We start from the raw sequence: 27,695 nt of genomic DNA, 5'->3' as shown, positions 1-27,695 counted from the left end.
GAGGTGGAAGTCAATGAGGACACTGTCTAGCTGGAGGGTTACTTCCTCCAAAATGACTTCTGAGAGTGGTCCAAGAGCTATAACACCACCTAAGATAAAGAGCAGCCAAAGAGAAAATGGTGGCAAAGACTGCAAGCTGCTCAAGCTGCTATCTACCTGTAGGACCATAAGCAATATCTACTTGTTTTGTGGTCAGTCTTTTTACTTGTGAAATGACAGAATAAATTAAATGAAAAATTCCCTCTAGTTAAGAAATGACAGTTAAGTTTATTTCTGCAATATTAGAACTCTCAAATATGATGCATATTTAAAGCACAATAAGTGTTCATTAAATCAATGAATAAATAATGAAGAAATAAATATTTAAGAAAAAAAATTGAAATTCCTATCATCTATTATGATGTAGCCACCACATGCCAGATACAACAAATACCAAGTTGCTGAGAAAGAAATATATGAAGAGATGAGAATTTCTGCCCCAGTCAGTCCTCCAGCCATAGCAGCTAGGAGCATATTTTACAGATCCAGCCACAGCAGCCAGCATCATATTTTGAACATGAGTGATGCCTAGTACATTTTCCTAAGAAGAATAAAATTCAAGCAGACAATCCATTTTGGGAATACACACCTACACACATATAATAGTCAGACAAAATAATCAGATATAAGAATATCCAGGGGCAATCTACACATACGTGAACACCTAACATTTTTTTGTATGTTACCTTCTTTTCCCTCATTTCAATCTACTTCCGAATATGCTCGTCCATACTCAGTAAACATTAAGATCATTTGAACAATTTAAGAAAAGAAACGTCATTCATTTTCTACTTAATTCCTAAACACATTTCACACTATTCTAGATGAACCAGAAGGCAGTGCAATATATTTAAGTACAGCTAGTAATTTCAATCTTTCCTTCAAAAAAAAAAAAAAGAGGAAGAAGAAAGAAGCAGTATAGAAACTGGGATCCATGATGTGGTTTGGCTTTCCTTTACACTAATATAATGAAATGCTGTCCATCACTAATGACTAAGTTCCTTGCATCTGCACACTTAAAATGTCATCACCACCAAGAAAGAGTCAAATAAATCTGCCGCTGTTAGTTAAAATTATAGATATTGTATTTTACAAGTTTTTCTTTCAAAAAACTTTGTCTTTTCTATAAATTATGTAAGACAATGCAAAAGTCAAGTATGTTAGGAATGCAATCAGAATTATGAGAAGTATAAAATGTATCCTAAATACAAATAAGATCTGGTCACCTTTAGGATAACACATATAAATTATTCTTCAACATAACAACAAAATCATAAAAATGCTATTTTCAAAATAATATCTAAGTGACTCAATAAAACACAATCTTTCACAACTTTCCCAAAAATAAATGATTCTAAAGAGATTATGCCAACATTCAGGTTTTCTAAAAGCTATGCATTCTTTTTCCACAATGTTTGTTCTGCAAACAACTTTCTTACGTATATTAATGCATAAAAATATTACTCTTTTCATCTGCAAATAATTTGTGTCTTTACATTTTCAAGTTGAGAAGAAACATGTAAAATGACTTTCCTAAGTTCGAGGGGAAAATTCATGAGGAGTTAAAATGAGCAATCAATAGCAAAAACAAATAAGATACAGAGAATAAAAGAAAGGAAGTAGTAACTAATAACTCATGACAATTTGATGTTATTATAAAATTATGAGAAGATGGCAAAAAGAGACAGTGGATATTTTAATTAGGAGAAGGAAATATTACACAAAATACATTCACATTAAAAAGGGTCTTCTTTCTTAGTAACACAGACTTTCTTACGTCTCACTTGTATTTATAACTTTGCGTGGTCTTTTTTCTTCTGTTTAACCAGAATCCATTAAGTCACCCTTCTCAAGAGTAAAGTTCAACATGATATTTATTCTTAACTCAAGACTAAAGTATGAATTTCACAAAAATGTTAGTTAGCTCTTGCCATGTTGTAAATTATGAAATGAAAATAGATATTAATATAATGAAGTGTGCCATACACACTTAAAAATTTTCAAAAGGTACATAACACTTGCATCTGTAAAATTTTCCTGTTATATTTTATGCAAAAAATTAAGTTCTACTTGTGGTTACTTATTTTGTAAGATGAAGTATGGTAAGGCAAGTATTAGACTTCCACCTCTGCCCAATTTCAGCCAGGATTTCATATTCAGCAAATGAAATTATATACTATTCCGAGGAACATCCCCCATGTAATATTTAGCTGTTTTATTGATGCATAATATTTATACGTATGTATGTGGTAGAATTAGTATAATATACATGAGAATTCCTTGAGGGTGGCATCTATTTATATCTCTTTTTCTATAGTATTAACTTTAATGCCTGGATTACATTTTGTGCTCAACATATGTATCCTGAATGCAAAGTGTTCACTGATGCCACTTTTTCAGCAAAATAATGATCAATGAGAAGCCAAAAGGAAAACAAAAGTTGGCTGACATATGAAATCAGAAACAATATCTTCATATTCATATTTTCTAATCAAAATTCAACTTTTAAATAATTTCCATCCTTTGGTATTTAAAAAGTTCAGATGCCTTCCTACCTTTAGAAGTCATCTTATTTCTCCAAATGAACAACAAAAAAATCTCAAAAAACAGTTTCAAAGCATTCACCATTATTTCCCCTTCTTAAGAGGCCTGTTTCTTCTTGTAATGCAATTTGCCATTACCCAACTGATTTCTTGCTATTGAACCCTGAATGTATGTAATTGAGGAACAGGCCCCAGCTTCACTGTGTGAAACACACAATTACAATTCAGCATAACTGAATAGAAACTATGCATATACAATCAAAGTGATAAGGTACACTGGTGAACAGCAGGGATTTGTGTGACTGAAATTACCCCTCCATTTCAACCAGTGTTTATTTATCTTGGATCAACTTTGCAGATCAGAGCCACCTAGGAAACTGCTCAAATAATGACTATGCTTTATATTCATTTTAATTATATATATCAACTTGTATAGTACACCATTGACTACCATTCCAATCTTTTTTTTCTGTTTAGTCTTTCCTACTGGTCACTTTAATTCGCAACAGCCAATTCTTTTATCTTACCTCAAACTCATAATCATCTTTAAACAAATACTTCAAAGAATTGGGAGGTTTCTATATATCAATATCTTTTTTTTTTTTTTTTTTTGAGACGGAGTCTCGTTCTATCCCCCAGGCTGGAATGCAGTGGCGCCATCCCGGCTCACTGCGAGCTCCGCCTCCCGGGTTCACGCCATTCTCCTGTCTCAGCCTGCGGAGTAGCTGGCACTACAGGCGCCCGCCACCGCGTCCGGCTAATTTTTTGTATTTTTAGTAGAGACGGAGTTTCACTGTGGTCTCGATCTCCCGACCTCGTGATCCGCCCGCCTCCGCCTCCCAAAGTGCTGGGATTACAGGCGTGAGCCACCGCGCCCGGCATATCAATATCTTTGAGTAGATATTTCCATAAAAGAAATACTCCTTTTTTGTAAGGCCGGTAACCACCACCAAATGTCTTTCAAATATTTCATATACTGGGAGTCTTCAACATGGTGCACATCTACATTCTAATCAGTTGAGTTACATAAAGTGCCACCAATGAAAGTGTAAATGTCTGTCCTGTCCCAAATTCAAACTCAAGTATTAATTATGCCAACATTATTTCTAACTGGTTTGCTTCTAAATTTCCTTAAGTCTAGAAGAAATTTTTAGTCAAAAAGAAAAAAGAACAGTCAAAATTTTTATTAGGTGACTTTATTTGATGCCCCCAAATCTGGAAAACTTACTTCACCATAGGCTTATTTTAGGGCCTGAGACTCTGCTAGTTTATATTTCACTGTAAGCAACACAGCAAAAGTTGTGTGAGGATATTCAGTATATATCAAATTTACTCCCAAGAACACAAATAATTTGTTATATCTTGGTTTATATATTATCCTTACAAAAATAATAAGAAAGCACTAGCCAACATATAATAATTAGGTCTGATCATTTCTCTTCAATATGACTATAATAGAAGAAATACAAACTTTGTAACTTAATTCTAAAACAAATGTAAAGTACCCAGTTATAAAACTCAACATGCTCATTCACTTTGATTAAGGCATACTATAAAATATTTATGACATCATTTTTCTCCATAAAGGAGTCGATAGCTACCAAATTGTAATATTTGTCCCCAAAATTTTCATTAGCCTATTTCAAAAAAAAATCACCAAATTCATATTTTTTGGTGTTCTAATCAAGGAGAGATTATCAAACTTTATAAGCCATATTAATTGCAAGGAAACACACACACACTGAAGCATGAAATAACTTGCAAAAAAGACTGAATTTATTATATGGATATCTTCAGTTTTCCTTTTTTCTGAGAAAAACCTAAAACCTTGCCAAATATTTATTTTTATCTAAATTAAGTATAATAAATCTTACCCTACAGATTATACTTATAAAGAGCCAGTTTCTAATTTTAAATGTTCATCCAAAAGTAATTTTAGTATACATATTCCATGGAAGGAATGTGACAAAATTGTTTCTAAATTAATTCGGGCTTTTTAGCATGTCTAAATGGCACATGGGATAATTATGGGGTATTGGAAACGTTCTAAAATTGAATAATGGGGATGACTGCACATCTCTGTAAATTTAATTAAATTCACTGAATTTTACACTTACAAATGTTTATGGTATGTTATATAAATTATACCATAACAAAGCTGTGTTTCTTTTTTTTTTTTTTTTTTAGCATGTAAACTCAAGTTATTGGACTATAGACAAATGTTATGTCTTCTTTTTGTTAAGTAAAAAGCATTCACATTTCCATTTACAGACAAATTAATAAAAGGACTAACATATATTTGGAGAACAGAAACAAAACATTATAGGGGAAGTGGAAACTGAGTTGTTTTCTTAGACTTTAAATTAAGTTAGACTTTAATTTGTAGCCATAATGAAGTAATAGGAACTGGATTTAACCTCACACCCTAAAAAGTAATTAGAAAACAGAAAAAGATACGAAATACAGAAAAATATATGAAATATATATATTATATATTTTTTTTTTTTTTTTTTTTTTTATACTTTAAGTTCTAGGGTACATGTGCATGACGTTTATATCATGTATAACTCCCCAATGCAATCCCTCCCTCCTCCCCCCTCCCCATGATAGGCCCCAGTGTGTGATGTTCCCCTTCCCGAGTCCAAGTGATCTCATTATTCAGTTCCCACCTATGAGTGAGAACATGCGGTGTTGGTTTTCTCTTCTTGTGATAGTTTGCTAAGAATGATGGATTCCAGCTGCATCCATGTCCCTACAAAGGACGCAAACTCATCCTTTTTTATGGCTGCATAGTATTCCATGGTGTATATGTGCCACATTTTCTTAATCCAGTCTGTCACAGTTGGACATTTGGGTTGATTCCAAGTCTTTGCTATTGTGAATAGTGCCGCAATAAACATACGTGTGCATGTGTCTTTGTAGTAGAGTAATTTATAATCCTTTGGGTATATACCCAGTAGTGGGATGGCTGGGTCATATGGTACATCTAGTTCTAGATCCTTGAGGAATCGCCATACTGTTTTCCATAATGGTTGAACTAGTTTACAATCCACCAACAGTGTAAAAGTGTTCCTATTTCTCCACATCCTCTCCAACACCTGTTGTTTCCTGACTTCTTAATGATTGCCATTCTAACTGGTGTGAGATGGTATCTCATTGTGGTTTTGATTTGCATTTCTCTGATGGCCAGTGATGATGAGCATTTTTTCATGTGTCTGTTGGCTGTATGGATGTCTTCTTTTGAGAAATGTCTGTTCATATCCTTTGCCCACTTTTTGATGGGGTTGTTTGTTTTTTTCTTGTATATTTGTTTGAGTTCTTTGTAGATTCTGGATATTAGCCCTTTGTCAGATGAGTAGGTTGCAAAAATGTTCTCCCATTCTGTAGGTTGCCTGTTCACTCTGATGGTAGTTTCTTTTGCTGTGCAAAAGCTCTTTAGTTTAATTAGATCCCATGTGTCATTTTTGCTTTTGCTGCCGTTGCTTTTGGTGTTTTAGACATGAAGTCCTTGCCCATGCCTATGTCCTGAATGGTACTACCTAGATTTTCTTCTAGGGTTTTTATGGTATTAGGTCTAACATTTAAGTCTCTGATCCATCTTGAATTAATTTTCGTATAAGGGGTAAGGAAAGGATCCAGTTTCAGCTTTCTACTTATGGCTAGCCAATTTTCCCAGCACCATTTATTAAATAGGGAATCCTTTCCCCATTTCTTGTGTCTCTCAGGTTTGTCAAAGATCAGATGGCTGTAGATGTGTGGTATTATTTCTGAGGACTCTGTTCTGTTCCATTGGTCTATATCTCTGTTGTGGTACCAGTACCATGCTGTTTTGGTTACTGTAGCCTTGTAGTATAGTTTGAAGTCAGGTAGCGTGACGCCTCCAGCTTTGTCCTTTTGACTTAGGATTGTCTTGGCAATGCGGGCTCTTTTTTGGTTCCATATGAACTTTAAAGCCGTTTTTTCCAATTCTGTGAAGAAAGTCATTGGTAGCTTGATGGGGATGGCATTGAATCTATAAATAACCTTGGGCAGTATGGCCATTTTCACGATATTGATTCTTCCTATCCATGAGCATGGTATGTTCTTCCATTTGTTTGTGTCCTCTTTGATTTCACTGAGCAGTGGTTTGTAGTTCTCCTTGAAGAGGTCCTTTACATCCCTTGTAAGCTGGATTCCTAGGTATTTTATTCTCTTTGAAGCAATTGTGAATGGAAGTTCATTCCTGATTTGGCTCTCTGCTTGTCTGTTACTGGTGTATAAGAATGCTTGTGATTTTTGCACATTAATTTTGTATCCTGAGACTTTGCTGAAGTTGCTTATCAGCTTAAGGAGATTTTGGGCTGAGACGATGGGGTTTTCTAAATATACAATCATGTCATCTGCAAACAGGGACAATTTGACTTCTTCTTTTCCTAACTGGATACCCTTGATTTCTTTCTCTTGCCTGATTGCCCTAGCCAGAACATCCAACACGATGTTGAATAGGAGTGGTGAGAGAGGGCATCCCTGTCTTGTGCCAGTTTTCAAAGGGAATTTTTCCAGTTTTTGCCCATTCAGTATGATAGTAGCTGTGGGTTTGTCATAAATAGCTCTTATTATTTTGAGGTACGTTCCATCAATACCGAATTTATTGAGCGTTTTTAGCATAAAGGGCTGTTGAATTTTGTCAAAAGCCTTTTCTGCATCTATTGAGATAATCATGTGGTTCTTGTCTTTGGTTCTGTTTATATGCTGGATTACGTTTATTGATTTGCGAATGTTGAACCAGCCTTGCATCCCAGGGATGAAGCCCACTTGATCATGGTGGATAAGCTTTTTGATGTGCTGCTGAATCCGGTTTGCCAGTATTTTATTGAGAATTTTTGCATCGATGTTCATCAGGGATATTGGTCTAAAATTCTCTTTTTTTGTTGTGTCTCTGCCAGGCTTTGGTATCAGGATGATGTTGGCCTCATAAAAAGAGTTGGGGAGGATTCCCTCTTTTTCTATTGATTGAAATAGTTTCAGAAGGAATGGTACCAGCTCCTCCTTGTACCTCTGGTAGAATTCAGCTGTGAATCCATCTGGTCCTGGACTTTTTTTGGTGGGTAGGCTATTAATTGTTGCCTCAATTTCAGAGCCTGCTATTGGTCTATTCAGGGATTCAACTTCTTCCTGGTTTAGTCTTGGGAGAGTGTAAGTGTCCAGGAAATTATCCATTTCTTCTAGATTTTCTAGTTGATTTGCGTAGAGGCATTATAGTATTCTCTGATGGTTGTTTGTATTTCTGTGGGGTCGGTGGTGATATCCCCTTTATCATTTTTATTGCGACTATTTGATTCCTCTCTCTTTTCTTCTTTATTAGTCTTGCTAGCGGTCTGTCAATTTTGTTGATCTTTTCAAAAAACCAACTCCTGGATTCATTGATTTTTTGGAGGGTTTTTTGTGTCTCTATCTCCTTCAGTTCTGCTCTGATCTTAGTTATTTCTTGCCTTCTGCTAGCTTTTGAATGTGTTTGCTCTTGCCTCTCTAGTTCTTTTAATTGTGATGTTAGAGTGTCCATTTTAGATCTCTCCTGCTTTCTCTTGTGGGCATTTAGTGCTATAAATTCCCTCTACACACTGCTTTAAATGTGTCCCAGAGATTCTGGTATGTTGTATCTTTGTTCTCATTGGTTTCGAAGAACATCTTTATTTCTGCTTTCATTTCGTTATGTACCCAGTAGTCATTCAGGAGCAGGTTGTTCAGTTTCCATGTAGTTGAGCGGTTTGGATTGTGTTTCTTAGTCCTGAGTTCTAGTTTGATTGCACTGTGGTCTGAGAGACAGTTTGTTATAATTTCTGTTCTTGTACATTTGCTGAGGAGTGCTTTACTTCCAATTATGTGGTCAATTTTGGAATAAGTGCGATGTGGTGCTGAGAAGAATGTATATTCTGTTGATTTGGGGTGGAGAGTTCTATAGATGTCTATTAGGTCCGCTTGGTGCAGAGATGAGTTCAATTCCTGGATATCCTTGTTAACTTTCTGTCTCGTTGATCTGTCTAATGTTGACAGTGGAGTGTTGAAGTCTCCCATTATTATTGTATGGGAGTCTAAGTCTCTTTGTAGGTCTCTAAGGACTTGCTTTATGAATCTGGGTGCTCCTGTATTGGGTGCATAGATATTTAGGAGAGTTAGCTCTTCCTGCTGAATTGATCCCTTTACCATTATGTAATGGCCTTCTTTGTCTCTTTTGATCATTGATGGTTTAAAGTCTGTTTTATCAGAGACTAGGATTGCAACCCCTGCTTTTTTTTGTTCTCCATTTGCTTGGTAGATCTTCCTCCATCCCTTTATTTTGAGCCTATGTATGTCTCTGCATGTGAGATGGGTCTCCTGAATACAGCAGACTGATGGGTCTTGCCTCTTTATCCAGTTTGCCAGTCTGTGTCTTTTAATTGGAGCATTTAGTCCATTGACATTTAAGGTTAATATTGTTATGTGTGAACTTGATCCTGTCATTATGATATTAACTGGTTATTTTGCTCGTTAGTTGATGCAATTTCTTCCTAGCCTCGATGTTCTTTACATTTTGGCATGTTTTTGCAATGGCTGGTACCGGTTGTTCCTTTCCATGTTTAGGGCTTCCTTCAGGGTCTCTTGTAAGGCAGGCCTGGTGGTGACAAAATCTCTAAGCATTTGCTTATCTGTAAAGGATTTTATTTCTCCTTCACTGATGAAGCTTAGTTTGGCTGGATATGAAATTCTGGGTTGAAAATTCTTTTCTTTAAGAACGTTGAATATTGGCCCCCACTCTCTTCTGGCTTGTAGAGTTTCTGCCGAGAGGTCTGCTGTTATTCTGATGGGCTTCCCTTTGTGGGTAACCCGACCTTTCTCTCTGGCTGCCCTTAAGATTTTTTCCTTCATTTCAACTTTGGTGAATCTGGCAATTATGTGTCTTGGAGTTGCTCTTCTGGAGGAGTATCTTTGTGGCGTTCTCTGTATTTCCTGAATTTGAATGTTGGCCTGCCCTACTAGGTTGGGGAAGTTCTCCTGGATGATATCCTGAAGAGTGTTTTCCAACTTGGTTCCATTTTCCCCCTCATTTTCAGGCACCCCAATCAGACGTAGATTTGGTCTTTTTACATAATCCCATACTTCTTGCAGGCTTTGTTCATTTCTTTTTCTTCTTCTTTCTTTTGGTTTCTCTTCTCGCTTCATTTCATTCATTTGATCCTCAATCGCTGATACTCTTTCTTCCAGTTGATCGAGTCGGTTACGAAGCTTGTGCATTTGTCACGTATTTCTCGTGTCATGGTTTTCATCTCTGTCATTTCGTTTATGATCTTCTCTGCATTAATTAGTCTAGCTGTCAATTCTTCCACTTTTTTTTCAAGATTTTTAGTTTCTTTGCGCTGGGTACGTAATTCCTCCTTTAGCTCTGAGAGGTTTGATGGACTGAAGCCTTCTTCTCTCATCTCGTCAAAGTCATTCTCTGACCAGCTTTGATCCGTTGCTGGCGATGGGCTGCGCTCCTTTGCAGGAGGAGATGCGCTCTTATTTTTTGAATTTCCAGCTTTTCTGCCCTGCTTCTTCCCCATCTTTGTGGTTTTATCTGTCTCTGGTCTTTGATGATGGTGACGTACTGATGGGGTTTTGGTATAGGTGTCCTTCCTGTTTGATAGTTTTCCTTCTGACAGTCAGAAGGACTGTCTGTTGGTCTGTTGGAGATTGCTTGAGGTCCACTCCAGACCCTGTTTGCCTGGGTGTCAGCAGCAGAGGTTGCCGAAGATAGAATATTGCTGAACAGCGAGTGTACCTGTCTGATTCTTTCTTTGGAAGTTTCCTCTCAGGGGTGACTCCACCCTGTGAGGTGTGGGGTGTCAGACTGCCCCTAGTGGGGGATGTCTCCCAGCTAGGCTACTCAGGGGTCAGGGACCCACCTGAGCAGGCAGTCTGTCCGTTCTCAGATCTCAACCTCCGCGTTAGGAGATCCACGGCTCTCCCCAAAGCTGTCAGACAGAGTCGTTCGCGTCTGCAAGGGCCCCGCTCTTTCCCCTAATGGACTGCAGCTGTGCGCTGTCCGCAGAGGTAGAGTCTACAGAAACAGGCAGGCTTCCTTAAGCTGCTGTGAGCTCCACCCAGTTCGAGCTTCCCAGCGGCTTTGTTTACCTACTTAAGCCTCAGCAATGGCGGTCGCCCCTCCCCCAGCCTCGCTGCTGCCTTGCGGATAGATCGCCGCAGACGGCTGTGTTAGCAGTGAGGGAGGCTCCGGGGGCGTGGGACCCTCCCGGCCAGGTGTGGGATATATTCTCCTGGTGTGCCTGTTTCCTTAAAGCGCAGTATTGGGGTGGGAGTTACCCGATTTTCCAGGTGTTGTGTGTCTCAGTTCCCCTGGCTAGGAAAAGGGATTCCTTCCCCCTTGCGCTTCCAGGTGAGGCGATGCCTCGCCCTGCTTCAGCTCACGCTGGTCAGGCTGCAGCAGCTGACCGCACCGATTGTCCGGCACTCCCTAGAGAGATGACCCCAGTACCTCAGTTGAAAATGCAGAAATCACAGGTCTTCTGTGTCGCTCGCGCTGGGAGTTGAAGACTGGAGCTGTTCCTATTCGGCCATCTTGCTCCGCCCCCCAGCTGTGTTTCTTAAAAGGCTCATCTAAACCACTAAGTTTATAAATCTCTGTATATTTTCATATAATAGTGATCTATGCTTCCATAAAACTAATTATTACAGTTGAATTGTCCTTAAAAATACCACGTAAAAAATAAGAATGTGTTTGCTTTATTAAAATGCATATATCCTGAATTCCAGTCTTTTACCAGAGCTAACCTTAATGAAGCGTTTAGGAATTGTGTTACAGAATGGGCATCATATTTCAAACCATTTACAAACAGCTTAATTCACTTAATTCATTCTCCCGGGCCCTAGATTACCCACAATTTTCAACTAGATTCATCACTCTGTATATACTTTTTAAAAAGTGTGTTGTTTTTAAAAAATAAGTGGGGTTAAAAAAAAGTTCTTATGTGGCTTCAATTGCTCATCCCTCTTTACTCTCCTGGCTACTTTCTCATGACCTCTAGGTTTTTTCCACAGGATAGTCATGATGGTAATGATGGAGAAAATGTTAATGACTCTTCTTAGACAATGATTTGGCTGAGTGCGCACCCATGTTTTCAGTTAGCTGGCTGTTCTCACAGGAGTTGTAAGAAATTTTATCTGTTTGTTTCCATGATATATCCCAAACACTAACAGTGCCTGGAAGACACTGTGTCTTCCATTAAAATTTTATTATCTTTTCTCTCAAGCTAGGTCTTAAAGTATCATCTAAATCAACAAACTCAAACTCAAGCAGGCTTTAGGTACCTCACAGTGTCCTACTTCTCATGAGAAAAAAACAGGTCCCTCACTATATCAGTTGTCCACAAGGATAAATGTTAGATAGGGGGCAAGAGGTGGCAGATGGTGATGTGAGAGTAATGGTAGAGAAAAGGAGTTCTTCCTAAAACCCAAAAGGAAGCTTAGGGATCTAAAATCATTACTGACTCATAAGTAGTAACTCTTACAAGAAGAATCTGCCTCAGAGCCAAAGTGAAAATGTACATGTGACAAGTTTAAGCTGACTAATTTGAAATTCATGGTAATTTCAAACCAAAACATACTCAGTGTTTATTCTACAGAGCTATTTTAATGAACTTGGTATTCTTTTTCTAAGTGTAAAAAAAACAACAAATGCTATAGAAAAATTGCCAGTACACTATGGCTAATACTTGCCTTACCATACTTCATCTTACAAAATAAGTAACCACAAGTAGAACTTAATTTTTTGCATAAAATATAACAGGAAAATTTTACAGATGCAAGTGTTATGTACCTTTTGAAAATTTTTAAGTGTGTATGGCACACTTCATTATATTAATATCTATTTTCATTTCATAATTTACAACTTTCTTACGTATATTAATGCATAAAAATGTTACTCTTTTCATCTGCAAATAATTTGTGTCTTTACATTTTCAAGTTGAGAAGAAACATGTAAAATGACTTTCCTAAGTTCGAGGGGAAAATTCATGAGGAGTTAAAATGAGCAATCAATAGCAAAAACAAATAAGATACAGAGAATAAAAGAAAGGAAGTAGTAACTAATAACTCATGACAATTTGATGTTATTATAAAATTATGAGAAGATGGCAAAAAGAGACAGTGGATATTTTAATTAGGAGAAGGAAATATTACACAAAATACATTCACATTAAAAAGGGTCTTCTTTCTTAGTAACACAGACTTTCTTACGTCTCACTTGTATTTATAACTTTGCGTGGTCTTTTTTCTTCTGTTTAACCAGAATCCATTAAGTCACCCTTCTCAAGAGTAAAGTTCAACATGATATTTATTCTTAACTCAAGACTAAAGTATGAATTTCACAAAAATGTTAGTTAGCTCTTGCCATGTTGTCTCATTAGTATTCATGGTAATTCATCGTCTTTGATGGCATTACATCATGTCAGACCGTGGTTGATATAATTTGAATCTACGTCCCCAACCAAATCTCACGTTGAAATGTAACCCTCAGTGCTGGAGGTGGGGCCAGGTGGGAGGTGACTAGATCATGAGGGCAGTTTCTAATGGTTTAGCACCATCCCCCTAGTGATGTTCTCATTATAGCGTTCTCATGAGATCTGATTGTTTAAAAGTATGTAGCACCTCCCCTCACTTCCTCCTGCTCTAACCATGTGGGACCTTCATTCCTCCTTTGCCTTCTGCCATGATCCTAAGTTTCCTGAGGCCTCCCCAGAAGCCAAGCAGTTGGCTAGCATCATGTTTCCTATACAGCCTGTGAAATTGTGAGCCAATTAAACTTCTTTTCTTTATAAATTATGCAGTCTCAGGAATTTATAGTAGCATAAGAACTAATTAATGCAATAGTTTTATAACTGAGTAACATCTACTTTTTAAAACAATGATTCCTTGTCAATAATTTTTTTTTAAATGGAGTCTCACTCTGTCGCTAGGATGGAGTGCAGTGGCACAACCTTGGCTCACTGCAACCTCGCATCCTGGGTTCAAGAAATTCTCTGCCTCAGCCTCCCAAGTAGCTGGGATTACAGGCGCCTGCTACCATGCCTGGCTAATTTTTTGTATTTTTACTAGAGATGGGGTTTCACGATCTTGGCCAGGCTGGTCTTGAACTCCTGACCTTGTGATCCACCTGCCTAGGCCTCCCAAAGTGCTGGGATTACAAACGTGAGCCACCCGCCCAACCATATTTTAATACATCATCTACAAATACAAATCTGAACTCTTTAAAAAGTAATTTAATATAGATTTTAAAATTCACAGGTGTTTCTCTTACCATTCAGTAAACATGACAATCAGATCATCTTGATCAGCATAGTGTTCCATGACTTCTTTCATTAATCTCACTTTCTGGCCCCCTCCAATACTATTAATTCCATCACCACCTCTCCATTCTTCTCCTTGACCAAGGACCTATGAACAAAATCAACATTTCATTCCTGAGCAAAACTCAAATTATGAAAGTACTATGAAAAACTTAAAGACATCATCAACTTGAACAGTACTGTACAATAACCACTCTTCTAATGTTTCATGAAATCATGATGCTAGAAAAAAAAATCTAGATGCCTAAGTGAGATCATAATTCTTTAATGTTACCATCCACAAAATGCCCTTCTCAATTTTACCATCTCAAAACTTGTGAGTCTAACCCAAGGAAGTAGACCCAGAAAGTATTTCTCACATTGTATCATTTTATTCCTATTTGTTTAGACCAAAAAGAAAAACAAATAAATTTCCCATATAACTTTTTTTCAATCTGGCAATAAATCTTTATGATCAATATTGAAGCTCAGTGACTCCTTGATGAGAGGCCTTTAAGTGATTTTCCTACTGAACCCAAATAGGTTTTTCAGGGAATTACAGAGGGCATCAAGAAAAAAAAATCACCTTCTTTACCTTATACATCTTAAACTTATGTAATTGTCTAAAGCTTAACAAGGATTTTTCAATGCAAAAAACTGCCTAAGTACAATTACTTTAAATTTCATTTTAATTATCCTGTACCCTTTCTCTTTACTATTTGCTTGAGCCTCAGCAGCTGCTCCCTGAATTGGAAATGCATTATGACACACTGACTCTAAGGGAACAGAGAGAACAATACATGTCCCTTCCCCCACACAACACACACCTTTTCTCTTCGTTTCATCAAAACAAAGTCTGAAGTTGCCATTATAATAATCTACTAAAAGATCTGGGAAATTAATGGAGAATGAAATTAAAAATAAACACACAAGAAAAGGATAAAATAAAATTTAATAAAAATACCATTAGGTCTAATTTTACTTAATACGGAGTCAGAGATAAGTCTTTCGGGGAAAGCCTGTGGGGCTCCCAGCCTCAAATGTCTTGTTAAAACTTATCACTTCCTTTGCGGAAGGTTGAGGGGAAAACACAACCTAAGAAAACTCAAGCTGTTTTGGATCTGGATTCAAACGAGGCTAATCTAGAAGCATTAATAGTACTTGCTCTAAAAACTGGCCTCCTCTGGCCCTGAGATTTGTTTCACAACCCATCTGGAATCCCTAATTCTGAAGCAATATTGGACCCAATGACATCTGAGAGTCTGCTCTGTGCAATACACCATGTTAAGCACCACCCTCTATGTTCTTTCCACTACACTAGTGGTTGTCAAATTTCAGTGTGCATCTGAATCTCATGGAAGCCTTGTTCAAACACAGACTTCAGGGTATCAGTCCCAGAATTTGTAATTCAGTCGGTCTGAGGTGGAGCCTGACTATTTTTTCTTTCTAACCAGCAGCCAGGTGATGCAGATGTTGGTGGTCTGAGGTCCACACTTTGGGAACCACTGTATTACATGAGGAGACAGCAAAAGGATCATAAATTCCAGTAAGTTAAGTGGGGATGGGGTCCAAGATCTGATATTATACTCTATAGTTATTTGCATTGAGACAAGTTTTCCTCATCCAGAACTAAAGTAGTATCCACCTTACACAGTTCATATAGTGACTTAATAGCATATCATATATAAATTTCCCAATAAGGTGCCTTGCACATAAGAAACATTCCATTCTCTCTCCAGTCTGAACCCTAATGATTCCCCAACTAGATTTCAGCATTATTTTATCCTAATTTTAATTTTATTTCCCCAGTGTCTCCTATTGGTGCATACATTTTTCTTCTACCATAGTAACATATTTCTAACATGTTTTTCATTTATCCTATATTAAACATCTAGTTATTACCACTACATCTCCTTTTCAGCAAAGTTTAGCTGTTTATTAGCTATTCTATATTAACATAAAGCTGGTCTATATTTACATCTATATTTAGTATTCCAGTGGTTATTTAATAAAAACTACCTTTTTAATGCATTACATACTCAAATGGATCAGTTTTTCTCCAAAAAGTAATCTTTCTTCTTTTTTAAAAAAAAAGTTGTTTTGCTTTTTGTGTTCCTACCTAGGTATCTCCTTGTTCTCCTCTTATTTGTAGAAAAGACTTGGCTGACAGATCCTTCTTTCTATTAAAAAAAACAAGTAAGTAAATAAAATGTCAGGCCTCTCATAGCTAAGTTTAATAGTTCTATCAGTTTCCCCAAGTTTCCTCTGATCACTTGTCAATGAGATGTTCACCTGGAGATAAATTTTCTAAAACACTTTGGTTAAAAATACAGTAACAATGCTCCCAAATTCCTCTAAATGAAAACAAACGAACCAAAAAAACAAAAAAAAGCAATTCTCAATAGACAGAAAAGGCACCCTCTTCACATTTATGTTTCTAATTCTCTGTAAACAAAGAATCATCCTATGATAGCAAAGCCCATTACAGAAAAAATTATTCAGTGAAAAAAATCCCTGCCAAATCTTACTTACATTGTATTTGTATATGACCTGCCAGAAAGAAATTATATATGCAAATACATATTAACATGTTTTTGCTGTTTTATAGAACATATTTATGCAAAGCATTGGCAAAAATTAAGAAATTATTGTTTAAGTGGCACAGTATTATTTTATTTTAATTATTACAGGTGCATAATAGTTGCACATTTATGGGGTACATGTGGTATTTTGGTACAGGCATACAATGTGTAATGACCAAATACGAATATTTTGGCTATCCCCTCACCTCAAGCATTTACCATTTATTTGTGTTAGGAAATATTAATAAGGCCAAAAACTATACGAACTAACAGCAATTATGTAACCAAACGCTATCTTCCTTGTGAGGATTACAGATTGTAGTGCTGTTATTATGAAAACTGTACTTTAGGCATACATTATAGGATCTTCAAAGGTTAAAGGATATACCATACCTTCACAGTATAATTGAAATATTTGGCTGACTGCATAAATCGATGGAATCCATCACTTTCTTTTGTTGCTACAGTTATGACTAATAATTTATCTGCAAAGACAAAAGGAAACACAAGAAGATTTACCAAGAGATCAAATGCTCACATTTTACAACTCAGTACAATAATGAGAGACCTCAATAAACCCATGGGAATATTCTGGTTTGTTGATCTATACAAGACTAAACAAAGAGCTGTTGAAACAACAGATGATTCAAACTGGCTGTATTACTGACAAATGATGAACCTTCAAATGGCAGTTATTTCAATGCAAAAAAGTACACCGATGATTAAGAAAAAGCATGCCATCAATAGGGTATTTCAACATTGAGAAAAACTTCCATAAAATGAACATTTTTAATAATCCATAATGATTAAGATACTCTGACATCTAATTAACAAACTTCACCATCATCTATAAATCATTCCTGATTTATGACATCAGTGAGGATATCAGCAAATTATATTCATCAAAATAATGACATACACAAAAAAAAATACAATCATTAAATCTGATCCCAATTTTCTAAAATAAATTGTGACAACTGGGAGCAAATATTTAAAAACAAAATCTTAATTTTTTTCTACTATCCGGGATTGCTTTTTTATGAAAATTCTTATAAGCGACATTATTTATTGTGTTTTGGTTTATCTTTAAAGAATAAATGAAATCAAAATAGCCACTGCCCTAGTAAATACACAACTGTTAACGACCATTTTATAATGAATTATGATTTTCAGTCCCACATAACACTTTTTAGTAGAAATAGACAGAGTTAAGGAATTGTCTCAAAACACCTACAATAAGCTACTACAGATAATGATTATTATTAATAGGAAAAGGCATGTTGGAAAATGTACAAAAGAAACAAGTGCATCAACAAATGCCAAAAGGGCTGGAACAGTTTGTTATTGTTGTTGTTGTTGTTTTTAACTAAAGATTTAGAAGGACCCACACACTAAGAAAGCAAAACTAACATCTTTTCAATATTCTCTGAGTAACATCATTTGTTTCTCACTTGCACTCTATTTATAAGAAAACAATACAGGTTTTGACTATCCCCTAAGCAATAATCACCAAACATGGCAATAATGTATTATAAAAATTATAGCAGATGAACCAATGTATTTATCCATCAAATTTTGAAAATAACTACAATAAAATATAAATCAGTACAATATACAAAGAAATACTAAATTCAAACATTCATTAGTCAACAACAACAACAAAAAAACAATATTTCCATGAAGATAAACATCAACAGTCTTAGATTTTTTTCTAAGAAAAGGTATTTCCTGGCCAGGCGCAGTAGCTCATGCCTGTAATCGCAGCACTTTGGGAGGCCGAGGTGAGCAGATCACTTGAGGACAGCAGTTTGAGACCAGCCTGGCCAACATGGTGAAACCTCGTCTCTACTAAAAACACAAACATTAGTCAGGTATGGTGGCACACGCTTGTAATCCCAGCTACTCAGGAGGCTGAGACAGGAGAATCGCTCGAACTCAGGAGGCAGAGACGGCAGTGAGCCAAGATTACATGGCTGCATTCCAGCCTGGGTGATCAGGCCCTAGTAAATATATTATTAAGAATATTTTTTAAAATTAACTACTTAAAAAAATTTTCATTTATAAAGTTTCAAACAGAGCTTAACTGATTAAGAAAATTTAACATTATTCAGAATAAATTTCAAAATAGGGAAGACCACATTTTATTTTATAAGAACAAAAAGGCTTTTAAAGTCTATCTGTAATAAAGTTACTCTATTTAAAGTTACATTTCTTACTTAAATTCTTCTATATAAATCATAAGAATTAACTATAAGTTTCGGGTTTTACTGGATGAATTTTCACACTTACAATTCCAGCATAAAGTTAACAGCAAGGATTTCATCATCCTTAGTAGGAAAAGTAAAGTTGGCCAGACCCTTGAGTAGACAAAAATGTTACCAAATCCAATGACTCAGAAGGCAAAGCTTACTCATGTGTAGTCTCACTATGTCTAGCAATCTTATGCCAAATAAGAACTCCTACTGTTTCAGTACTGTTGCTCTTTATAAATAACCTAAACCAAATCACAAATACGTAATTTTGTTAAAGAAAGGTCAGGTTAGTAACATTACACATGAACAGCTGTTTCCTCTAACTTGCTATTCAGTATCATGACTGCAATAACAAATAAATCTTAGTTGGAGAAAAAAAAAAAAAAATAGTGTTGACATGTATCACCCACATGCTTTTATCACCCAATTCAAAAATTCAACCATCTCACCATTTATGAAGTATTACTGTTAGAAAATGTAACCTAAAGTGGATACGTACTTTTCGGATTTCACTACCATTTACACTACAAATTTACCAGAAATAAAGAGACAAAGATATGGTGACAGGAAAGAGGTGTCAGCAACAAAATTCAGAACATGAAAAATTCTATAGGACAAATGACTTATGTAATCAATGGCAAAAGGCACAAAAGGGAAGGGAAATATATAGAATATTAACATAAGAGACATTTCAAACAAATGTTAGTCATGGACCTGAGTTCGGACTTGATTTGTAAAAACTATAAAAAAGCATTTGTGAGAAAATCAGAGAAATTTGAATACTAATTAGATATTTGGTGATACTGAGAAATTAGTTAATTTTTTAGCATGCTAATTTCATTTACCTTTTTAAAAAAAGAGTCCTTATAATTTAGAGACACATATTGAAGTAATATCCAATCAAATGATATCATGTCTACAATCTGTTTTAAAGTTAATTGGGGTAGACAGATTAAAACAAGACTGGTCATATGTGATAAATACTGAAACTGCATTTTTTGTATGTTTAAAAATCCCTATAATTATTATTTTTCCATCTATTCATTCATTTACTTATTGAGTCAACACATATTTTCCAAATCCCTTGTTCAGTTACTCACTGCTGCACACAAACACAAAATTCAGTGTTAAAAAATATAAAACTTTATTTTCGTATGGTTCTACAATATGAGCTCAGCTGAACAGTTCTTGTTTTTATTATTTCTTTAAATTTCATTTTAGATTCAGAGGATACAGGTGCATGTTTGTTACATGGGTACATTGCATACTGGTGGGGATCTGGCTTCTAGTATATCCATTACCCACATAGTGAACACTGTACCCAACAGGTAACTTTTCAACCCTTTTCAACCCTCTCCCAACCTCCCCTTTTTGGAGTCCCCAGTGTCTATTTTTTCCATCTTTATGTCCATGTGTACCCATTGTTTAGCTCCCACTTATAAGTGAGAACATGTGGTATTTGGTTTTCTAAGTTAGCTCACATAGGATAATGGCCTCCAGCTCCATTCATCCTGCTGCAAAGGACATGATTTTATTCTTTCTTGTAGCTGTGTCATATCCCATGGTCTATATATATCACATTTCACATTTTCTTTACCCAGTCAACCACTGACGGACTTTTAGGTTGGCGCCATGACTTTGTTGTTGTGAATAGTGCTGCAATAAGCTTATGAGTATAGGTGTCTTTTTTATATAATGACTTCTTTCCCTTCGAGTAGATACCCAGTACCAGGATGGCTGAAGAGATATTTCTCAAAAGAAGAAATACAAGTGGCCAAGAAATACATGAACAAATGTTCAACATCACTAATTAGCAGAGAAGTGAAAATCAAAACCACAATGAGATACCATTTCACAACAGTCAGAATGGCTATTGTTAACAGGTCAAAAAACAACAGAGGTCGGCACGGATGCCAAGAAAAGAGAACGCTTACACATTGTTTGTAGGAATGTAAATTAGTTCAACCTCTATGGAAAATAGTATGGAAAGTTATCAAATAACTAAAAATACAGAATTCCTATAAAGACGAAGTACAATTTTATGCAAAATCTCTAAACTTCCAATCAAAAAAAATGATAGAAAATTCTGCAATGTGAATCTTTTAGCAGACTGAATCATCTAAGGATAATGAAAGATACAATATACAGAGTTCTTTAACCAAGCAATATTATAATTTAAATAACTATAATTAATACCTTTTCCAATCCACCCTCCACAAGCCAAATGAATGATGAATTGAGATGACTGAGGAATGGTGCTTCAATAACAGGCACCCACCAACCACTGCTATCACCAATCTATAACAGCAACAGTTATCTCATTTTCTTGGTTTCAGCAAGATACCTGGCACCATGATGTTAAAAAAACAAGCAAATGGAAGCTCATCAGTAGCCAAATGTAACCTCTATTGCCACCTTGAGACTCTATTAGACAACAGATCAATCCAGTTTCCATGAATAAGAAACAGGTGATGCATCTATACAATGTGGTAGATTTGAACCACCACTTACCAAATGAAAACCAGTGGCAGACTACGTAATCATCTTTACATAATCCTCCAAAATGCCTAATACTACAGTAAGATTTAATAAGTATTTGTTAAATGGCTATTTTGCTCTGTCTGAAAATTTAGATGAATTTCATAATTTCTCCAAAAATCAAGAGGTCAATTTGCTTAGAAAGGCCAAAACATGCTATGTCCTCAAAGGTCTGGAAAAAAAGAAAAAATGCATTGTTGGAGTCATTTTTTTCTCCAAATAGCTGTTGATATCGAAACAGAATTTACCAATATTCAGTAGTGACACAATTTTTCTATTTAAAAACAAACCATGGTTTCAAAACAGAAACTGTTTTTGCTAATATATCATGTCACCAAATGCTAAAGCAGTTTATAAAGTCCATCTGAAATCCACTTTTTTTTTTTTTTTTTGAGATGGAGTCTCAGTGGCGCTGAAATCCATTTTCTTAATGAAGGCATCACAGTTAAGTAACTCAGCATTAGCCCAGCTGCCTTTTATCCGTATCTTCTCAAGTAACTTTAAACACGGTTCTTAATTTTAAACTGGCAACAATAAAAAACAAATTATTGCGCCACAGAAGTAACGGGGAGTACACTGTTCTCATTCTACTACTAACTGATTTTACGACTGGACACATCTTTTATCTGTAAAGTAGGAAGTTTCTCAACTTTCTAATAAAGAAAAATGTTTTCGTAGTAAAAGTTAGCATAACAGAGATGTTGAGAAACTTCTTCTGCAAAAGGTCAAATAGTAAACATTTCAGGCCTTGTGGGCCACATACACTCTTTAACAAAATTTTATTTTTTCCTTATATTTTACAACCCTTTAAAAATTTAAAAAACATTTGTAGTTGTCTGGCTGGCTGTGCAAAAACAGTCATGGGTCAGAATTGGCCTAAGGGTCATAAGTTTGCTACTTATCCATATAGTTGGCCATATGGATCTGAATGCAAACTAGTTAGCTTAAATCCCAGCTCTACTATTTCTTATTTGTTTTGATTTGGTCAGTTACTTAAACGCTGTGTCTCAACTGTAATATGTCTGTCATAATAGCATCTACCTGACAGGATTTCCGTGAAAGTAAAATGAGTTAGTATATATGAAGCAGTAGATACAAACTCCTACATATGTGTTAGACAGTATCTTATACATATTCAAAGGAAGCATGGGCAAGATAGATTGTAGCTGATGTGCAAAACTCAGCAAGTTATAACTCCCATCCCTTTCTCTACCAGAAATGCTATCCAGATTGTTTAAAAATTATGGAAAAACAGTCGTGAAACTGTTTATTTAAACAGTTTAGCTAGTAACTCTAGATACGCCTTCTCAAATCTTTACATTCCTCTCCATCTCCCAGCAAGCTATAATAACTCTAACTCAAGTTATAATCAGCACTAGCTCAGGCTTATCCAATCGCCTCTTAAGCCAACTTTGTACATTCTAAACCTTTGTTTACAAAGCAGCCAGGGTGATCATTTCAAAATAGTTAGATATCTGATCATGTCACTTCATTGGTAAATACCCTCTTAGGATAGTGGAGAAACTCCATTACTACAATGTGGCACTAGGTTACCTCTCTCCAGTCTCATCCACTTTCTCTCACCCCTTTGTTCTCTCTTCTTCAACCACATTGGCCTGTGTTTTATTTTCTAATAATGTCTGCACCCTCCCATTCAAAGAGAAGAGCCTTTTCAAGACCATTATCTAATACTCCTCCCTGACATCTTGATGTGGCCACTGCCTAGGTAAACTTGAGATTCTTACACATACACTATTTCCTTAGAGAGACCCTCTCTTCCCTACTAGAATAGGTCAGTACCCATAAAATGTTTTCACTGCACCTTCTAACTCTCTTTCAGGACATTCAACACAAATTGTAATTACATATTAATTTGCATAATCTCAAATTATGAATACTCTCAAATTAGGTGAGATTAAAGTCTCTCTCTCCAACGAGACTATAAGTTACAGAAACGCAGAGAACATTCTTTTGCTCACAGTTTGACCCCCAGAGCTTATCACAATATTAAGCACACAGTAGGTTCTTAAAAAACATTTCAGAATGAGTGGACTCAGGGGCAAGTAATATCATATGTCTTGCACGTACGTGTGCATAAAATAATTTAACAAAATCCCTATGTAGTTAGCATAATCATCTCAAATTCACAGGTGAAGAAGGTACAGCTCCTCTCAACTTAGCCAAAGTCACCTAACAAATTACTAGTAGGGCCAGAAGTAGAACTTCAGAGTTACTCCTCAATGTCATGTGGCTTCCCTTGGTGACAACAGGTTAAGGGCTGAAGCAATCTTTGAGTTTTACTATGTTCAGAAAATAGATAGCAACTTAAGACTTCTATCCTTAGAAAGATCTGCTTGTAAGGATGGTCCTTGGCAGGCATCTGAAAAGTTGGATTCCATATGGTTTCCAGATGGTTTTCCAATGGGAAGGGTTCCCATCATTCCTAGATAAGATGGCTCACTATGGCTAAATTATACAAAAAATGTGGTTTATGCTGAACATCTGCCTTCCTTCTGGGTGCTTGAAATTTTGGTACAGAGGCTGCCTATGTGACCATTCCCCAGAAAAGCTATGGGCACTGAATCTCTAATGAGCTTTCATAGTAGGTAAACATTTCAACATTTCACACATGTTGTCACAACTAGTTAGCTGCTTGGAGAATTAAGCACATCTTGTGTGACTTAACTGGAAAATAACTGTTAGAAGCTTATTCCTGTTTTCCCTGGACCTCACCCATGTGCTTTTTCTCATTGCTGATTTTGCTTTGTATCCTTTCACAGTAATAAGTCATAGACATGAGTACAACTATATGCTGAATCCTGTAGGTCCTCCTGGTGAATCACTGAACCTGCAGGATAAGTCTTGAGGATGTCTGACATATTATCCTAGCTACAGTCAGGAAGTCTTATCTGTAAGAGGTACTATGGGGACAGTGTGTTACGCTGTGTTCTGTACTCAGAGGACAAGCTAGAGAGACACAAAAATGACTCCAAATGGACTCCAGAAAATAAGTATTTGGTACATAAAGCAATTATACCCTGCTCTTCCACTGACTGAAAGTCATTTCCTTTAATGTGAATTATGACCTCAGGGTCAGTCTAGCAAAGCCCGCATCTTTCATGAAGGAGGAAACCATAATCTAAAGAGAAAACAAGACTTGTCCAGGATCCTGCAGTTAAGTGGTAACCAATCTAAGATAATTTGGGATTCACAATTACTAAAAAACTTGGTTTTCCTAGATTTTATTGCACAATTTTGTTGCTTTGTTAAGTATTGAGTCACCAAAAACTATGACAAACTGAAGCCATGCAGTCTAATTTTATTTTGTGGAATTGTTGAAGATAATTAATTTTATTTTGCAGAATTGTTGAAACAAATTCAAGACAAAAATTCCTCAAGGGTAATTTATGTCACAATTTCAACAAGAAAAAAAAAGAAACCTAAAAAGGATGTGTCAAGAGACATCCAATGATTTCCTACCATTTTTGTAGAAAAAGAGGGTCAATGGAATGCTTAAAGAAAAAAGTCACTTCCAACCTCTAATGCTACATACAGGGCATCTTCACACACATAGCTTTCAGATGGATGCCTGGGCTTCCACAGCCCACTCTGGACAATGAACAGACAAACCACAACTTAAGAGAAGTGCTGAAAAGTAGAGGGTAGTATGCAGAATGACTCACCATCCCAGTATGTCCAGGGCTGAGGAGATTCCAGAAATACAGGGCTTTCAGTTTTAAAACTGGAAACGTCCTAGGCAAACTGGAATGAGTTGGTCACCATAGCAGTATGTGCAGTGGGATGGAGAGGGCAAGTATTGCCAGTTATTTACAGAAAGGCTGTAAGACAAATGGTCCTGGATAGGAGTCATGAAGTTAAAAATAAACTCTTCTAGAACCATAAGGTCCAACACTAACTAGATACCAAATGAAGAAGAATAGATCAAGACTTCCAGAGATAACAGGTATGTGAAAGACCAAGTGCACCGAGACCATCCCCATCCTTTATAAATACTTCAAACCAAGCCATGAAATATCTTTATCACATTTTTTGAAATAAAAATGTTATACATGCAAACATTAAAAACTTTTTATTTAGGTTTCCTGATCGTCCTTTAGGATACTCATGTTTTCCAGTGATATACCCACATGTGAGCTTTTGTCTGTTAGGTAACCTAACAGTGAATGGACAACAAATTTCAAGACAGAACTCAAAGGAATATTACAATCAAGAATTTCTAGTAGTAGTTACTTTCAAAATGCTATGAAAGCTTCCAGACATTTTTTTAAAACATACAGATTATACTGCAAAAAATATCAAAATTAGTATATTTATGGTCAATAAAACTTGAATAAATATTAGACAAAGATCTGAATCTTAAAATAAAAGCCTGGCCGGGTCCAGTGGCTCACGCCTGCAATCCCAGCACTTTGGGAGGCCAAGGCAAGTGGATCATGAGGTCAGGAGATTGAGACCATCCTGGCTACGGTGAAACCTGGTCTCTACTAAAAATACAAAAAAATTAGCTGGGTGTGGTGGCTGGCACCTGTAGTCCCAGCTACTTGGGAAGCTGAGGCAGGAGAATAGCATGAACCTGGGAGACGGAGCTTACAGTGAGCAGAGAACGTGCCACTGCACTCCAGCCTGGGCGACAGAGCAAGACTCCATCTCAAGAAAATAAAAATAAAAGGCTCCAGTTTCCTAATATGAGGTATAATTTTTAATATAAAACATTGTGGTCTGCTCTATAGCCATATTATAGCAACAACTGATCAAGAAAATTAAGAGAAAATCTTGAAATAAATAGTGACATTTAAATAAATTTATATTCTCACAATCTCGACAGTATCCATATACTTTAGAAAGTCATTAATATATACATATGAACCATATAATTTTTCCAACCTGTACAAAAAACCACTTTACTTAGAACTGCTTGCAATAACTCCCTTCAGTAAATCCCACAGGCCCTCATCACCCCTGTACCTCTCTACTTCTGCCTCTCAACAATTGTCCATGACCTAAAAGTTAAGAACTCAACCTAAACATGATAAGCAATTAAAAAAGGGGGAGCTGCTCCTCCACATGTATGCCAATCCCTTCCCAGAAACACAGACGAAATGACTGGATTGCAGCCAAGGACTATACACTGAGTTTCAGCAAATTCTTTCCAGAGTTCAGAAGGGAAAAGTAAAATTCAAACAGCAAAGAATGATCACACACGGTGGGGAGGAGGTTCAATCAGAGTAAAACTTGATTTTAAAAAGTTGGAGAAAAAAGTGTGCTATGGGCCTTACTTGAATACAAACTCAAAAATGAGCCAATATGTGAGATGGCTGACCAAACCAAACAAAAATAACAAAAGCTATCTTAACAGAAGTGATGATTACACTGCAATCTGTATAGCCCAACTGTAGAAACTGTAAGAACTTGGGATGCTAAATTAAGGTGAATTTTGACAAATAAGGAGTTTAACCAGTAGGTTCAGGGGTCTAGCAATCATATCATTATTGAATAGTTGAGGGACTGAGAATTTTTCTACATGAAAAAAAAATAAAGATTCACTACCTCCCCACCAACTCATTACATTTTAAGAGAAAACAATACTAGATTTTCTCTATATGATTTTAGTGGAAAAAACTGGCTGGGGTGGAAAGAAAGAAAGGAATTAATTGAGGAGTGCGGATTACATATCAATACAAAGTATAATAAACAACATCCAAAATGAAAAGATTATCTTGGAAAAGCAGTATGTTTCCTATCTTTATAAAAATTAAAACAAAGAGTATAGGACCATTTTCCAAAACTTATGACTTGGAAAACACATTTGATCCCTTCAAATGTTATAAAAATGTATACACTAGATATAATTTTAATATCAAAGGAAAATGGATCTGCTCCTTCACAAATACAGTACTTTAATCTGTTGAATTCCAAGGGTTTAAAGGTTTCAGCAACCTCCACAAATGAAAGAGAAATCTTCTTTGAGTGGGATAGGGTAACCCATCTGCTGGCCAAATGCTTTACTAGATAATATGAACTGCCTGCCAGAAATCTGGTACCAAGGTTATGTAGCTTGTTGAAACACATATGATCTGTTACTGTTTATTTCATATTTTACACAGATACTAAAAATATTTCCAATGCTTATATGAAAAGGGGATCAATAGTAAAGTTAGAAACCAGGACAAACAAGCACAGGCTGAGGTAATATATTCCTGCCAATTCGCATGTGAATAAGGAGAGTTGCCCTGGAACAGAAAGCTTGAGTTAGACTTACGCTTAGGCAAGCCATGCTCTAAGAGAAAGTTGTAAGGGTGAGGTGCCTGAATCAAGATAACATTTTATTCTTCATAACGGAAAAAGAATATGCTTATGTACAAGTCTGCCGAAACGAAAGCA

At 36.2% G+C, this 27,695-nt stretch overlaps 1 protein-coding gene across 3 annotated transcripts in view; it reads right to left on the bottom strand.

Moving 5' to 3' along the window:
- The window catches only part of PLOD2 (procollagen-lysine,2-oxoglutarate 5-dioxygenase 2), a 100,961-nt gene that overhangs the window by 44,390 nt on the left and 28,876 nt on the right, over positions 1 to 27,695 (bottom strand). For 2 of the 3 annotated variants that reach the window (XM_033212397.1, XM_033212398.1), the window contains exons 2-3: positions 16,897 to 16,988; positions 13,894 to 14,030 (exon numbers count right to left, since the gene is read on the bottom strand). In XM_033212397.1, the coding sequence (XP_033068288.1) occupies positions 13,894 to 14,030; positions 16,897 to 16,988 (229 nt within the window). Of the gene's footprint in view, positions 1 to 13,893; positions 14,031 to 16,040; positions 16,102 to 16,896; positions 16,989 to 27,695 lie in introns of all 3 variants that reach the window. The other variant, XM_033212399.1, reaches the window with a different exon arrangement.

Source organism: Trachypithecus francoisi, unplaced genomic scaffold (assembly GCF_009764315.1).
Source record: "Trachypithecus francoisi isolate TF-2019V2 unplaced genomic scaffold, Tfra_2.0 Lachesis_group0, whole genome shotgun sequence".
Classification (NCBI taxonomy): domain Eukaryota; kingdom Metazoa; phylum Chordata; class Mammalia; order Primates; family Cercopithecidae; genus Trachypithecus; species Trachypithecus francoisi.
This window is presented reverse-complemented; position numbering and strand designations above follow the sequence as displayed.